The following is a 13,756-nucleotide window of genomic DNA, read 5'->3' as shown; positions in this document are numbered from 1 at the left end:
CCCAGTGGGCTGGCCGTGAGCACAGGGAGCTGCCTGCTGACCAGCTCAGGGCTGAAGCCCCCCTGCTGGATTGGGGTCTTGTTCCTACCTGATCTCACCTGCACAAACGGCGTGCCCGGCAGTCTATGGGGCTGTGCTAGGGACGGCGGAGGGCCCGAGGGTGATGCCCGGGGCCTTGAGAAGCCCGCTAAGTGGCTAATGTCAACACCCCCCACCCTGCCACGCTGCCAGGTGTGGGCCCCAGCCCCAAGCAGGCGCCGCACAGTCACAGGGGCTCCAAGGTACCTCGACAAAGGGAAGCCCAGCTGAGACAACCTTGGGAGCCACGTACCTCTGCCAATGGGAGCGAGCTGGAAAACTATCAAGGTGAGGCGCGCGTGCCACCAGAGGTAACTCTGATCAGGGCCAGCTCTGCCCTTAACCAACAAACCAAATAAGCAAAAACATGAGCCCACCTTGGGATCAAAACCATTTTTAGGCAAGTTGCTCCTGGAGGGGAGAGAGTACTGAAGGTTCACAAGACCGTCTGGTCATGCAGCTGAGGAGTTTTTAGATTAACAAGCCAGTCATCTGAGCGCCAGGACGAGTAGAGGGCAAAATGCACACACACACCCTGCCCTGCTCCCATGCCCCACCTGGTCAATCAGCTGTCTCCTGCAGGGGTTGGTCTCCTCGAGGACATGGGCCCAGAGCTCCGGATCCTTCCTGTGCACCAGGTAGCAGGCCTCAGTTTTGAACATAGAATTCTCATTGCAAACCTGAAATGAGCACACTTGTGTGTGTAACACAAGCAACCGACCAACAGCAGCTATGTGGGGATATCCAGCCCAGCCAGTTCCCTCTCCCTGACACCTGTTTGGTGTCAGCCAGAGGAGACATAGTGCTTTGACACGGGACAAGCAGCATCCCAAAGGGGGACAATGCACTCCTCCAAGTGACAGATTAACTGTTTCTCAGTTTACAACAACTGACAGTGGGCATGATGTGTGAGAGCCCTACTCATATCAGCCCGACCACTGCTCTAATAGCAGTGCTGCCCCGCAGAACTTTCTGAGACGGAAATGTTCTCGGCCTGTGCCGAGATACAGCCACCAAGAGCCACAGAGGCTACTGAGCACTTGGAATGCAGTGTATGAAGGAGGAACTAAATCTTTACTTTTTCACTTTTAGCAAAAATTTAAATATACATAGCTAGCCCTAAACCATCTCTAAAATATCAGAATGGCTTAGAACTGGTATAAAACAGCAGATATGCTGCAACATTTCAAGGCCTATATGCTTTCATTTAAAATATGTTTTCATTGATTGAACTTGTGACTTTTCTGAACATTGTAATACATCTCCCAAAAAAAGAACTGCCTGCTGGAACATTCCAATTTGTGAGGCACTTACCAAGGCCTGGTGGGAATCAAATTTGTTGGGTCCCAGATGCCAGGCACAAGGCTAAGTAAGGAACGTGTGTCTGCAAATGCAGGTTGCTCATGTGTGCAAGAGGCAGGGAGCAGGCTGGCCTGGCACCAAGCATCCAGGCACCCTGGCCCGAATCTCACCACAGCTCTCTCCCTGACAGAGCAGACCCTAATGAGTGTTTCTTTCTTATCTGAACTCTGCCTTACTAAAAGGCAATCTTTTATCTTACATCACCTTGGAGGACAGATAGATGCAAAGATCTCTGAGAGAGATTTGAACAGCACTTAAATAAAAAAAGCAGTAAATTAAGCCAAAGATGGCTTATAGTATCAAACTAACTAAGTCCCAGCTTCACACAAACAAGCTCCCTAGAGACTTGGTGAGGAGCTGTGTTCACCTGGCCTGTCACCTGTATGACCAATGTCCAAAGCTAGAGCAGGATGGGAAGCTGCCTTTGAGCTTCTGCTCTGCACCCGACCGCCTAGATTCCTTCCCCAGCTGCTGGGTTTCCACCATGTCGTCAGACGCTGTGAGGTGCTGGGAACAAACAGACCAACTGCCCAGGGAGATCCCAGTCTAACAGGAACCAAGTGCACCCACAGGAGACTGTGGGAGTTTTAGGTTATGTGATCAAGCATCAGCAGCTCAACCTAAAGAAGTCTAGGCAGATCCAAGTCAGGACAGAGGCCAGCAGGAGGCCAGCAAGAGCTCTGTGTGGGGAAGGGACAGTGGTGATGTAGGGGCTGCCCTCGGGAGAGGGGCAGGAAGTGAGGAAGTGGGCACGCAGGACAGAGGCACCCAGGGTGGAGGTGGGAAGGAGGGTGGCCATCCGCAGAGGAGCCCCCAGGGCAGGCCGAGGGGCCCTGCTTCGCTCCCCGGATGCCACGGGGCACTGAGGACTGTCAGGAGGAGAGCTGGCAAGTCAGATGAGGGGCGAGTTGGGCCTCCAGGTACAGTACACATGGACAGCACGAGCAGGTCGTGGGGGCGGAGTTAAAAGGAAACTGAGTTCATGGGAATGTATCTCATGGCCTGCAGCTGTGGGGTTCAGAGGACACCCATCCCCACCCCCACAGAGCCTGCATCTAAAGCGCTTCCCCGGAGGCCACAGGCACAGCCGGCAGCGAGGCCGACCCGCTGCCCACCTTGATGAGCTCAAGGTCACACTGCCCCCGCTCATAGGCAGCGCAGGCCAGACGGGGGTCCCGCCTCTCGCAGTAGCGGCCCACCACGCGGCTGTCGTAGTAGGGGTTCTCTCTCAGGAAGTGCTCTGGGCTGCTGCAACTGTCGATGTAGATCCTGGCGAGGGCGTTGTGCGTGGCGGGCTCTTCACAGCCTTCGCGACTCCGGGACTCCAGCCAGGGAAGCAGCAGCTTCAGCCTTTGAAAGAAGCAAGAGCACCCTGAGAGGGTAAAAGCTAGCATCTGAAACCTTGAGGGCAGCCCCTGGACTCTGAGAGTTGCATTTAGAAACAACAACAAAAATCTCTTGTTCCATGAACTTCTGGTTGCTCTAGGGGCCAGGAGAGGCTTGAGTCCCAAATTGGTTTCAGTTAAGTTTTTCCTAAAGGTCTTCAGTCCAGTACTAACTAACACCACTAGGTCTGAGATCTGTTACATGGCAGCCTGCCACAGAGCCAACCCTCGAGCTGGAGGCCGCCTGTAAAGGCAGGCACCCAAGAGGATGAGACTGGGCAGCAAGCCTGGGTCCCAGAGGCGAGAGACGGCACCGAGCTAGGACACCTCACCTGTTCCTTTTTTCTACTTCAGCCACCAGCTCCTCGGTAGAGAAGTGTCCTCTCACCCCCATGATCAGGTTTCTGATTACTTCCTCAGAACAATCCACGTCAAGCAGCCCTCCAACCACAGCTGGGATCCGACTAGGGTTGACCTAGAATAATCAAGGTGGTGACTTCTGCGCTGTAAGGACATGGCTCTAAGACCCCCAAGGCTTGGACAGTGTGGATGTCTGAAAGGACTCCTGTGAGGAACTAAACTGTGTCCCCCCAAATCCATATGTTGAAGCTCTAACCCCCAGTGTGGCTAGATTGAAGATAGGGCCTTGACAGAGATTATTATGGTTAAATGAGATCCTGAGAGTGAGGACCTAATTAGGGAGCAGTGAGCAGGTGGTGGCGTGCAAGCCAAGAAGGTCCGAGAAGGTGCCGGCCCGAGCCAGGGGGCAGCACCCTGGCCTTGGCCTTCCAGGCTCCAGTCCTGCGAGAAGTCAGTGTCTGTCCCTTACATGCCCCGTCGGTGGCATTCTGCTATGATGGCCTGAGCCGAGACACTGCCCTTCACGGACTGTCTCAGACACAGTCAGAGTCACAGGCAGCCTCCTGGATACAGACTATTACTGAGCAAGGCACAAGGCAGCTGGCGTCACCCAGGAACGGGCAGTACCTTCTGAACGTAGATCTCGATGTACTTCTGCAGGCTGCTGTGGTATAAGTACAGGACGAGATCGTGGACAAAGTCAAACCGATCACACACAATGATGAGGGGAAGCTGGTCTGTGAGCTTGGCCTCCTGTGAATTGGAAAACATAACGAGCCAGGCAGTGAGCTGCCTACCGAGCTAGGCTGCAGGGGCTGTAAGCCAGCAAGGCATGGCACCACTTCTGCAGCGGGGGACAGCCCCCCAGAGACTTGGAATGAGACTGTTCTAGACCGACTGCTGTTGTAAGGTGGGTGCTTCTGTGGGGGCACTGTGTGCTTTGGGAAAGACAAAACTGGATGAAAAAAAAATTCTGCTAACTTTGGCAATAAACATTCCAAGCTGGTCCAAAGCAAACACCCTTTGTGTTACGCCAAGCAGCTCATTATGCCTGCATCTGGCCAAGGCCAGGCTGTGTGAGAACGCCTGCGGAAGGGGCACCCTCTCAGGCAGGCAGCTGAGCCCCCAAAGCCTCACCCACAGAAACCCCCCATGCTGGCTCCTCTGTACTCTTTCCTTCCAGTTGACCAGGAAGGCAGTTTTCAAGGTGATGGGAGGAAGACAGCAGGGCAGCCATCAGCGCGGACCTTCAAAGATGGGGGAAGAAAGCCACCCCACCTACCCCCACATCCACCCAGGACTGCACAGGAGGTAGAAATGTGCTATTTGTTTTTTCTGCTCCCAGCACTGAGTGGTTTATTTCTATCTGCAGCCTTGCTCAGCCTAATTAACAGGGGCCCTGCTGGGGGTGTTGCCAAAATACAGTTCTTCAATAAATTAACTCTCTCCCACTCACATGTTAGACACTTAGCACAGCCTTAAGCTTCTGTCCACAAAGAGCCAGAAAGTGGGCAGTGGGTCCAAGAACTTTAGGCCATGAAGTAGAGCCCTGTCTCTGGGGATCCAGGGGCCTGGGGAGACAGGTCAGCTTTTCAACTCCTGGGTGGCTGACCGATGGTTTGCTCAAGGAAGGAGGTGATACCGCACCCACTCACCTTCAGGAAGTTCTTCACCCGCTCTGGGTCATAGCAATTACTCTCCCGGCATATCCTCTCGACTTCCTTGATCTGCCCTGTCTTACAGGCAGCCTGAATGTATTTCAAGTGCACGTCTGGATCTTGGCTAAAGTTCACAATTGAGCCCAGGAAGTAGAAGAGGCCTACAAAGAGACACTGTTCTAGCTTATGCCCCCATAATATCCACCTGCCCTCTCCACAAGTGCAGCCCACCTGCCCTTGACAGCCCAGCCCACAGAGACCTCGTTCCATTTTCCAAGACCCACGGCCTACTCAGAAATCACATCTATGTCAAGTTCTTCTGCTTTGGCATCTCCCAGAAGCAGCTAGCCAGATTTCCACGAAACTCGGGAGGTAGACCTGGGATGTTCTGATGTAAAACCCTGGCTATACGTGTAGGTGGAATCCTTCTGGGGGACCCAGGCACACCTCAGAGGGTCCTCTGCAGGAGGAATTCAAAGGTTGCTAAGTGGGCTGCACGACTGCTGCTCCACAAGGCACACCGGGGGCGGAGAGAGCAGCGCTTCAGCCCCTGCGATGAGCGCTGCCTGGCACTGAGCAGATACAAGCGTGGAGCCACTGCGGATGGGCCCAGGGTGAGCTGGGGGCATGCTGACTCATCAGGCGCGGCTCTCTCCCGGCCAGCAGAGGGGCCGGCCAGGAGGCACTGGTGACAACGGCAGGCCATGCTGCACCACGATATCACCTTCCCGGGAGGGCTCTGCTATAACTGGGGCCGGAACTGGCATCTGCAAGGCTGACTCTACTGCGGTCTCCCAGCCCAGGGCAACCCAGCCACTGCTGCGGCCTCTGCTCCTGGTGACAAGGCCGGCTCCCTGAGGCTGGTCTTCCCTTCACTCCTCCAACGTCCCAGCCAGTGCACAAGTGCTCAGTCTGTCCCGGGCAGGCCGGACAGCCCCTGCCTGTCCCCAGCAGGCCCCCACCTGGGAAAGCTGTCCTCCAGCCAGTGTGCTTTCTCAGTGCGATACCCACAGGAAGCCAACCAGGTCAGCAGCTACACACCACCAGAGCCCCCCTGGGCTCTCAGCCAGGGAAGCCAAGGGGCCACCCCCTCAGGGCCACACATGCCAGTGCCACTAGCTCGGGGCTTCTGGGGGACTTGGCAGCTCAGTTCCACAGAGGCATTCCAGGGACACAAGGGGCATTCTAAGTCTCCCCTCCCCAACAACAGATTTCTTCCTTTGCAGACCACAAACAGGGTACCTAAGCTGTGTAACGTGCACAAGACTGCAGGAATCTTTCACTATCAACCAACACCCAAGGCGGTGACTGTTGCATCCCACCGGGCTTGAGGGAAGCCCGACAGGCTGGGTGGGCAGAGTGATGCCCGAGCAGAAGCTGTGAGGTTCACCTTCATAACTCCTGAAGGATTCGAAGAGCTGCACCAGGGACTGCGTGCCCAGCCGCTCATGGTACTTGCAGGCCACCTGCACACACAGCCGAAGGTTCTGTCTGACGCTGGCAGACAGCAGAGCGTGCAGACACGCCAAAGAATCGTCCACTAACAAGGAGCCAAGGAAGTCGACGAGCCACTGGGAAGCAAGGAGGAATTTGTCCACAACTACACCCAGGCCCAGGTGTCAGCAAACAACAGTCAGTGTCCCCTGAGTCAGACATGAAGAATTTCCACTTACGGGGACTGAAAAGCGACTGTCCCTTGTGGTAGTAAGTGGGAGCTGGAAGTAAACTTGGGATAAGACGCTAACCTCAGTGGTTCAGCAAGCTGTCACGGACCCTGCAACAGCCCGCGGCTGACAGCAGAGCCTGTTCTGTAAGCTAGAACACAGCAGCTTCTGCTAATGGTCCAGACAGCCTGCTAGAGATGTCAACGTAAAAGTTCCTCTCTATAGACTAAGTCAGAAGTGGGCAAAGGAAAGAAAGACGATGCGCTGCTGAGCAGGTGGAGTTTGTGTGGGGGCTGGATGGGACCACTTGTGGCAGTGATGAGAGCCAAGCACGGGGAAGACACACACCACAGTCCCACAGCCACTGCTACATCCGGGAGTGCCAGTGGCCCTGAGGGCTGGGCCGGTGGGCCACAGGGGAGCGCCGTACCTCAGGATTGAGGAGGTGAGTGTGGATCACAGCCCTCTTGATGTGGTAGAGGTCACTGTAGTGCTCCAGAGCCCGCTGCAGCAGGCCCGCCTTCTCACAGAGCTGAGCTATGTGCGCCCGGTCGTAATGAGTGAACATCTGGTTTCCCAGGATGGCATCTGCGACCTGTGCAACAGTGAGTCTGGTAAGAGAGCCGCAGGGGGGCAGTAACTTTTAAAGAGCAGCTGCTCAACCACACCCTGTGGGCACTGCTCTGGTGGACGGGGCAGTGCCTTCACCAAGTCTGGGCCCTGGTTCCTTCCAAGTCAGTTGAGGCCCTTCGATCGAACAAGGCCCGGTCACCCCCGGATACAGTCAGGTGTGTGCAGAAGGCTGAGGCTCTTCGCTCAAGCACTGTCACAGGGATCAGCCCAGGCCGCCGCTCCAGCCCTTCGGCCATCACATTCACATGCAGCTTTCTGGGGCAGGGCCAACGTGAGGGCATGAGCCTGCCAAGCCTCCTTCTTTAAGGAGCTCGACCCTCAGACTAGGAGCAGTCAGACTAAGGCCTGAAAGTAACAAACCCTGTTCGGGTTGCTTCTCCGCCTGGAGTGGGAGGCTCACTCGAAGAACCTGACACTCCCGGCAAGAACTGTGATGAGGCTTGACGTCTTCTTTACATAAGCAACCTCTGGGCAAAGAACGAGGGCGTGAGCACAGTGACCCTGCTGCCTCGCTGCAGCGCCCTGAGCCGCGATTGGGTCAGCAGCTGGTCTGGAGGAGCAGCACTCCCGGGGCCTCCACCTGCTGCCCGTACACTTCCCCGTTGCTTCCAGAGTGGGGAACACCGACCAAGTTCACGGGGACCATAGACCCGGTCTCACACTGTGTTACTCTGGGACTGTACACACACTGGGTCTCTGATAGAAATGGCATAAAACTAAATGTGATTTATTCCCAGGGGAATTAACCTTTAAACGAAAGGGTACTGACAAGAAGCCTATGTGTCAGATCCCGCACCAGGGAGTCACCCCGCTGGGAGGGGGAGGGAGACTAAGAAAGAGCGGGCTGTGCATCCTCCAAAAAAAATGCAGAGAAGTTTTAAACCAGCCAAAAAAATTAAGAAAAATATATTTTAAAAAAGTCTAATATAGATGTAACTTGCTTAGGCAACATCTGGAGACAATGTGAACCCTGCAGCACTCGGCCCGCAAGGAGCCGGGGAGGGACTCGTGGGCTATGGAGTGACCTGCTCGCTGTGACCCCAAGCCTGCTGCTCCCAGACACCAGGCCTTGCAAGGCCTCCATTAAAGCCTCGCTCTGCTGTTCTTTGTCTCCGTGTCCACTTACTGAGTTTGGACCAGTGGGCGCGTTTCTCAGTCCCAACAAAGGAAATGATCTAAACCAGGTGCATAGAGGAGTTTTGTAAACCTCTGGCATTGCTCTGGTCTCCCACCATGTTCCCTTCAGATTACATCCTGCCTATCTCTTCTCTTTAAGAAACATTTCACCCTTCTTATAACAGCAGTGTAGTTTAGAGAACTTAGAAAATCAAGATAAGCCAAGAAAGAAAACATCACCCTGCCTCCAACATCCAAAGAGGCTGCCTCAAGGGTTCAGGCGCTATGCCCAGACACGTGCCCAGCCAGGCTAACCCGCTTCTGGGGTATGGACTCTCCTCAGCATCCGTTTGCTCAGTTTCTGAGCGGTGCTTAGTTTCTGTTTCAAAGCTCATGTACTAGACACTGTGGTATTCGATCCCCAAGCTGTAAGAGTCCACTGAACACCAAACAGCCGATCGACAGCACTTCTGTGTCCTACGGGTGGGCTATGAGACCACGCGGCAGCAACTGACTCCGGACGTGAATCACCGGAGGTAGCAGAACACTGTCCTCAATGCATTGTTTCCTGATTACTAGACAGTATCTTATTATAAAGAAAAAGAATTGGAAGATAAGTAAAGAACAAAGTCAAATTCCACAATTCTATCCATTCAGAAAACTATGATTAATAGCTTAATATAAATTTTGCCAAACTCCTTTCTTGCATATATATCCAAATTTAATTAAAAAACAGCATATACATATGATGTGATCACACCTATCCCCCCAATTTTCAGGTCAAGACATGTGTTGCCCCATTGAGATACCACTTCACACCCATTTAGGATGGCTATTATTTTTGAAAAAGCATACACCCACAGAAAATAACAAATGTCGGCAAGGATTTGGAGGAACCAGAGCCCTCCTAATGCTGCTGGTGGGAATATAAAATGGTGTAGCTGCTTGGAATACAGCATCCTGGCACTTCAACAAATCACAATGTAGAGTTACCACATGGCCCAGCAATTCCACCTCTGGGTGTACAACCAAAAGAACTCAAACTGATCCTTTTACACTGGTATTCATAGCAGCACTATTAACAATAGCGAGAAGGTAGAAACAACTTGAGTGTCCATCAACAAATCAACGGACAAACCACAATGTGGCACACACAGACAATGGAATATTACTCAGCCATAAAAAGGAATTAAATTCTGATCTGTGCTGCAGCACAATGAACCCTGAAAATAATATCTAAGTTAAACACTCCAGACAAAGAGACAGTGTATGACTCTACTTATGTGAAGTATCTAGAATAGAAAAATTCAGAGCCAGAGGGTAGAACTGAAGTTACCTGTTACTGCTAAACAGGTACAGAGTTTGTGTTTGTGATGATAAAAAGTCCTGGAAATATACAGTGGTAATGGTTGCAAAATATTACAAATGTACTTAATGCCACCTAGTCACACAAAAAAATTGTTAAAATGGTCAATTTTGTTAGGCATATTTTAACACAATGAATAAAAAAAAATGATGCCCCAGATGTAACAGTTGCTATGAAAATCTTGCACCACGGATTCTGGAAATCCCTTGCAGGGGGTCCTGGAGAATGTTCACCGAAGCATGAGCACCACCCAGCCCAAGGCCGCTGTGTTTAGGCGTGCACATCCCACACCCACTGAGGCAGGTGTGCTTCACTTGCCTGGGGTACGTGAATCAGGTTTATCTCCAACAGGCGAGTCTGGAGGTGCCCCTCGGCTGGGCGGTTATTTTTCAAGGCATCCAACAAGAAGGAAGTACACTGCTGAATTAAACTGCTTTCCATGAAAATGTCTATAATCTGCAACAGATCACAAGCCACATTTTTAGGAAATGTACTTAATTTTATTTAGGAAACTGTTTTATTTTCTTATTGAAAAAGCTCCTAAAACTGAATCTCATTTAGGAATTCAACAATTAGTTCCTTCCTTTTCATTTTCTTACATCTTCAAAATTCATTATTTCATGGCCATTGTTTATTTATAGGTAATTTTGTGGAATTACATCACTTACATTGTATTCACCAATGGAGCATTTTAGTCAGATTAAAGGAAGTACTTTTATCACATATGAATGCTCAGAAGTGATGCAAGCAATGTTAACAACCCACCCCTTAATCAAACCCTTGGGGCAGTCCATGCCTAGTAGCTAACCCATATACTCCCATTATTCAGGCCCAGTTGGGAAAATGCAAACACTGACTTAGATACTGGTCATTAAAGTTAAAGAGATGTTAATTTAAAGATAATAAGAGGTGAAATAGAAGTAATAAATTTATTAATCATGTATTGTTTCCATATTTAAGGTACAAGAGGAAAGTTTATACTGAAAATACTTTAAAAGTATGAAATACAATCCAGATGTAAACTGGGGCCTTCTTTCTGGGGTTTGTATAAATTTGGGTCAAACTCCAAAATATCTGTCAATCCCAAGATGTATAAACCCAATATAACTACTTACTTTTGTACAAGGTGTTGGTCTTAGCTTGCTTCGTCACACCCTCTGTGACAGCCCACCTGCACGGCTGACTGAAGGTGATGGGACACGCTTACATCTACACAGTGAGTATGTTATACCAAAGCACTGTGTTCACCTAACTCCAGGTAGCCAGATACCCACAGTGGAGGTCCGAAGAAGACAGCACTCACCATGACCGGGTACTGAGGCAGAGTTCAGGTGGCCTTAGTCTCAGGGGCTAGGGCTACCACCCTAAAATGGCACCTTCACCCCACGGCACCACTCACCACACAAAGAAACAAAATCCTCACAACCCAACACACAGACCTTCTAATGTATTTCAACAAAGATAACAAGTATTCACTGATGAAAGACTAGAAGACAAACCTTTCTGGTACTTCAGAAACTTTTAAAGACTGGAAGGTTAACAGACAAAAGAATCGAAACACTGGTAACAAAAATTAATGAGCAGGAATCTTCCTGATGGCTTTACAAAGCTGCCAAAGCTGTCCCCAGTGACCCTCCTCACCTGGTCAATGTTGGCCAGTGGCTCCTCACCCTGCACTAGCATTTGAGAAAACTGCAAGCCCTGTTCTGGACTGACCCTCATCACACTCCTGAGCAAGAGGATCCAGTCTGGGGCGTAGCCGACCTAGAAGCAAGGGAGCACGCATCAGAAAACTACATGAAGTACCTTGAGTGTTAAAAAAAAAGAGTTCCCCATCCTCTGTTTCAAACTTGTGCCTAAAATGATGAGCAGTAGGGGCACAAATACATGCCAGCCCGCTGCCAAACACAACATCAATTCAATGTGCTGACCACATATATACCGACATGCAATGAACCACACAAACAGGCCTGGTCCACAAAGACACCCTGACGAGTGTGCGAGCTCTGCCAGCCACCAGCACAGTGGCCAAGGAGCCCCGGGGGCACGCTGTGCTGGAAGCCCGCCAAAACACACAGGGTGCTGAGGGAGACTGGGGACGAAGGGAGCAAAAAAAGACACGATGACAGGAAAACCCCAGACTGGAAGGGAGACAGAAGGACTTCACAGTCTTTCCATAAGACAGGGATAAAAACATGAGAATAAAATAGGATCATTACTGCTGAATGACAGATGCTGAGAGCAGCACAGACACCGCTAAACCAGCACACTCACGAAGGGTGTCACAGCCGTCAGAATCAGCAACCACCCACCACCAGGAATGAGCAGTGAGACGCTAACGGTTAAGCATGCATCACCTTTTTGGCATACAGCACAATTTTCTGGAATTGGCCTGTTTCTGCAAAACACTGGATAACTTTGCTTGGCACATTTGCCCGAAGGTACACACTCAGAGCGAGTGTAGGGTCAGTGGTTTTGATCAAATCTCCAAGTTCTTCTGAACACTCCAGCTGTGGTGTGCCAAAGGACAAGGCAGGATTAGGACTATGACCTAGTTTCCAAACTGTTGGGGCTGTGATTTTACACGTGTCTGTTACCTTATCTTCTTTCAGCCACTTTTCTAAGAGCTGCTTGCGTCCCTGCTGAAGAACCAGTCGGCAAAGTTCTAGGGATTCAAGTTTATTGAGCTGACCCTGGTCAAGTAAGATTCCGAAGTACTGGAGCAAAGGAGAAGCCTGCCCAGGGGGGCTGGGAATACTTTGGAATTTCCGAACTGTGTCACTGGTGCGCAGGATGCCCTAATGATAAATGGAAATGCAGGTCATTGTGCTGTAATCACAGGTCATCCCTTCATTAACTGTCTCGTATTAAAAAAAAAAATCCGCCAATGGAAACTACACTGAGTAGTCAGGGACAAAGTCCTCTACCAAGGCAAACTGCCCCAGGCACAGTGGGCCTCACCTCCGGGCGACTTCCGGTGAGGACGGGCCTTCTCCCTAGCATGCTGTGGTGGGATTAGGCTTCCAAATGGGTTTTGTGGTATTGAAATTCTACCATCATGACATTCTAATTCAAAATACCCAAAATCCCAGGAGAAGACTAAAATGGTTCATTCATAAGCACCACTTGAGACAGAAAGAAATCCTTTCAAGGAGAAGCAACTTGTAAGCATTTATCTTCCCAGGAGCAGATTCAGTGCCAGGGCAATTTATCCTAATGAAACAGATCAAAGAAGATGCCTTAAGTTACTGCTGCTCTCTAGAAGAGCAGAGAAAGTCAGAGCAGACTAAATAAAATAGGGTCTGACCACGTGTTGTGTAATACAGCTCTGTGCTCCTGAGCTAAGAAGTGGGGTGAGAAACATGGATGCACACAGACAAGGACTGGAAGAGAATGACAGAGAGTAAGTCATTGCAGTAGGTAGAACTATGCTTTTTGCCTGTTTCCATTATTGTTATGTCACTGGCACAAAAATTCTCAAGCTACGACTAACGGGGCACTAAGACTCCGACGGCAGTCATGGAACAACGCTTTTGTGACGTGGTTCACTCTTAGCAGAGTGCACGGCGTCTGAGCGTCTTTACCTTTGGTGCAGTCGCTGCCACTTTGGCGGCTTCAGCATAGCTCCCCTGTGCAAAGAGGCCATGGAACTTCCTCACAAGTAACTCCTCTGCCCCAGCCAGGTTACTACGGATGGCCAAACGCAGACCAAGGTCTGGATTCTGAAGCACGTTGGCTGCATAATTCACAATGTTATCTTCCTCAACACAAACGGACAGCACCTGGAAGGACCCAGTAGGCGAGGCTAGTTCAGCCTGGAAAAGCACTCCCCACATGCACCGCCACACCCCACTCACAGGCACTGGGGTGCCACCACAGTCTAAGGTTCATGCTGAGTATGCCCAAGATGCTGGTTCTAATAGTGCCAGATGCGCAGGGGCCAGACACCTAATGGTGACCCAGTAGATACCATGACACAGCTATAGCCCGGGACTCTATGTAGTTGTTTTAAGACTGTAAAAATATCAAGTGAGAATGAGAAGATTCAGGGACACTGACCAGTGATGCTTTCAGGATGACAATTATGCCAAAATGGCCTGTTTTCATGGAACTGACCCTTTTTCTTCCTAAATG

At 50.9% G+C, this 13,756-nt stretch overlaps 1 protein-coding gene across 1 annotated transcript in view; it reads right to left on the bottom strand.

The window, feature by feature from the left end:
* The window catches only part of CLTCL1 (clathrin heavy chain like 1), an 86,329-nt gene that overhangs the window by 33,276 nt on the left and 39,297 nt on the right, over positions 1-13,756 (bottom strand). The window contains exons 7-18 of the mRNA XM_057491937.1: positions 13,207-13,404; positions 12,220-12,420; positions 11,980-12,132; positions 11,264-11,386; positions 9,941-10,078; positions 6,938-7,102; positions 6,234-6,414; positions 4,841-5,004; positions 3,813-3,938; positions 3,158-3,300; positions 2,556-2,790; positions 636-758 (exon numbers count right to left, since the gene is read on the bottom strand). Coding sequence (XP_057347920.1) covers positions 636-758; positions 2,556-2,790; positions 3,158-3,300; positions 3,813-3,938; positions 4,841-5,004; positions 6,234-6,414; positions 6,938-7,102; positions 9,941-10,078; positions 11,264-11,386; positions 11,980-12,132; positions 12,220-12,420; positions 13,207-13,404 — 1,950 coding nt within the window. The remainder of the gene's footprint in view (positions 1-635; positions 759-2,555; positions 2,791-3,157; positions 3,301-3,812; positions 3,939-4,840; positions 5,005-6,233; positions 6,415-6,937; positions 7,103-9,940; positions 10,079-11,263; positions 11,387-11,979; positions 12,133-12,219; positions 12,421-13,206; positions 13,405-13,756) is intronic.

The sequence above is a fragment of the Manis pentadactyla genome, chromosome 14 (assembly GCF_030020395.1).
Source record: "Manis pentadactyla isolate mManPen7 chromosome 14, mManPen7.hap1, whole genome shotgun sequence".
Classification (NCBI taxonomy): domain Eukaryota; kingdom Metazoa; phylum Chordata; class Mammalia; order Pholidota; family Manidae; genus Manis; species Manis pentadactyla.
The sequence above is the reverse complement of the archived record's forward strand: the minus strand, read 5'-3'. Positions and strand labels throughout refer to the sequence as shown.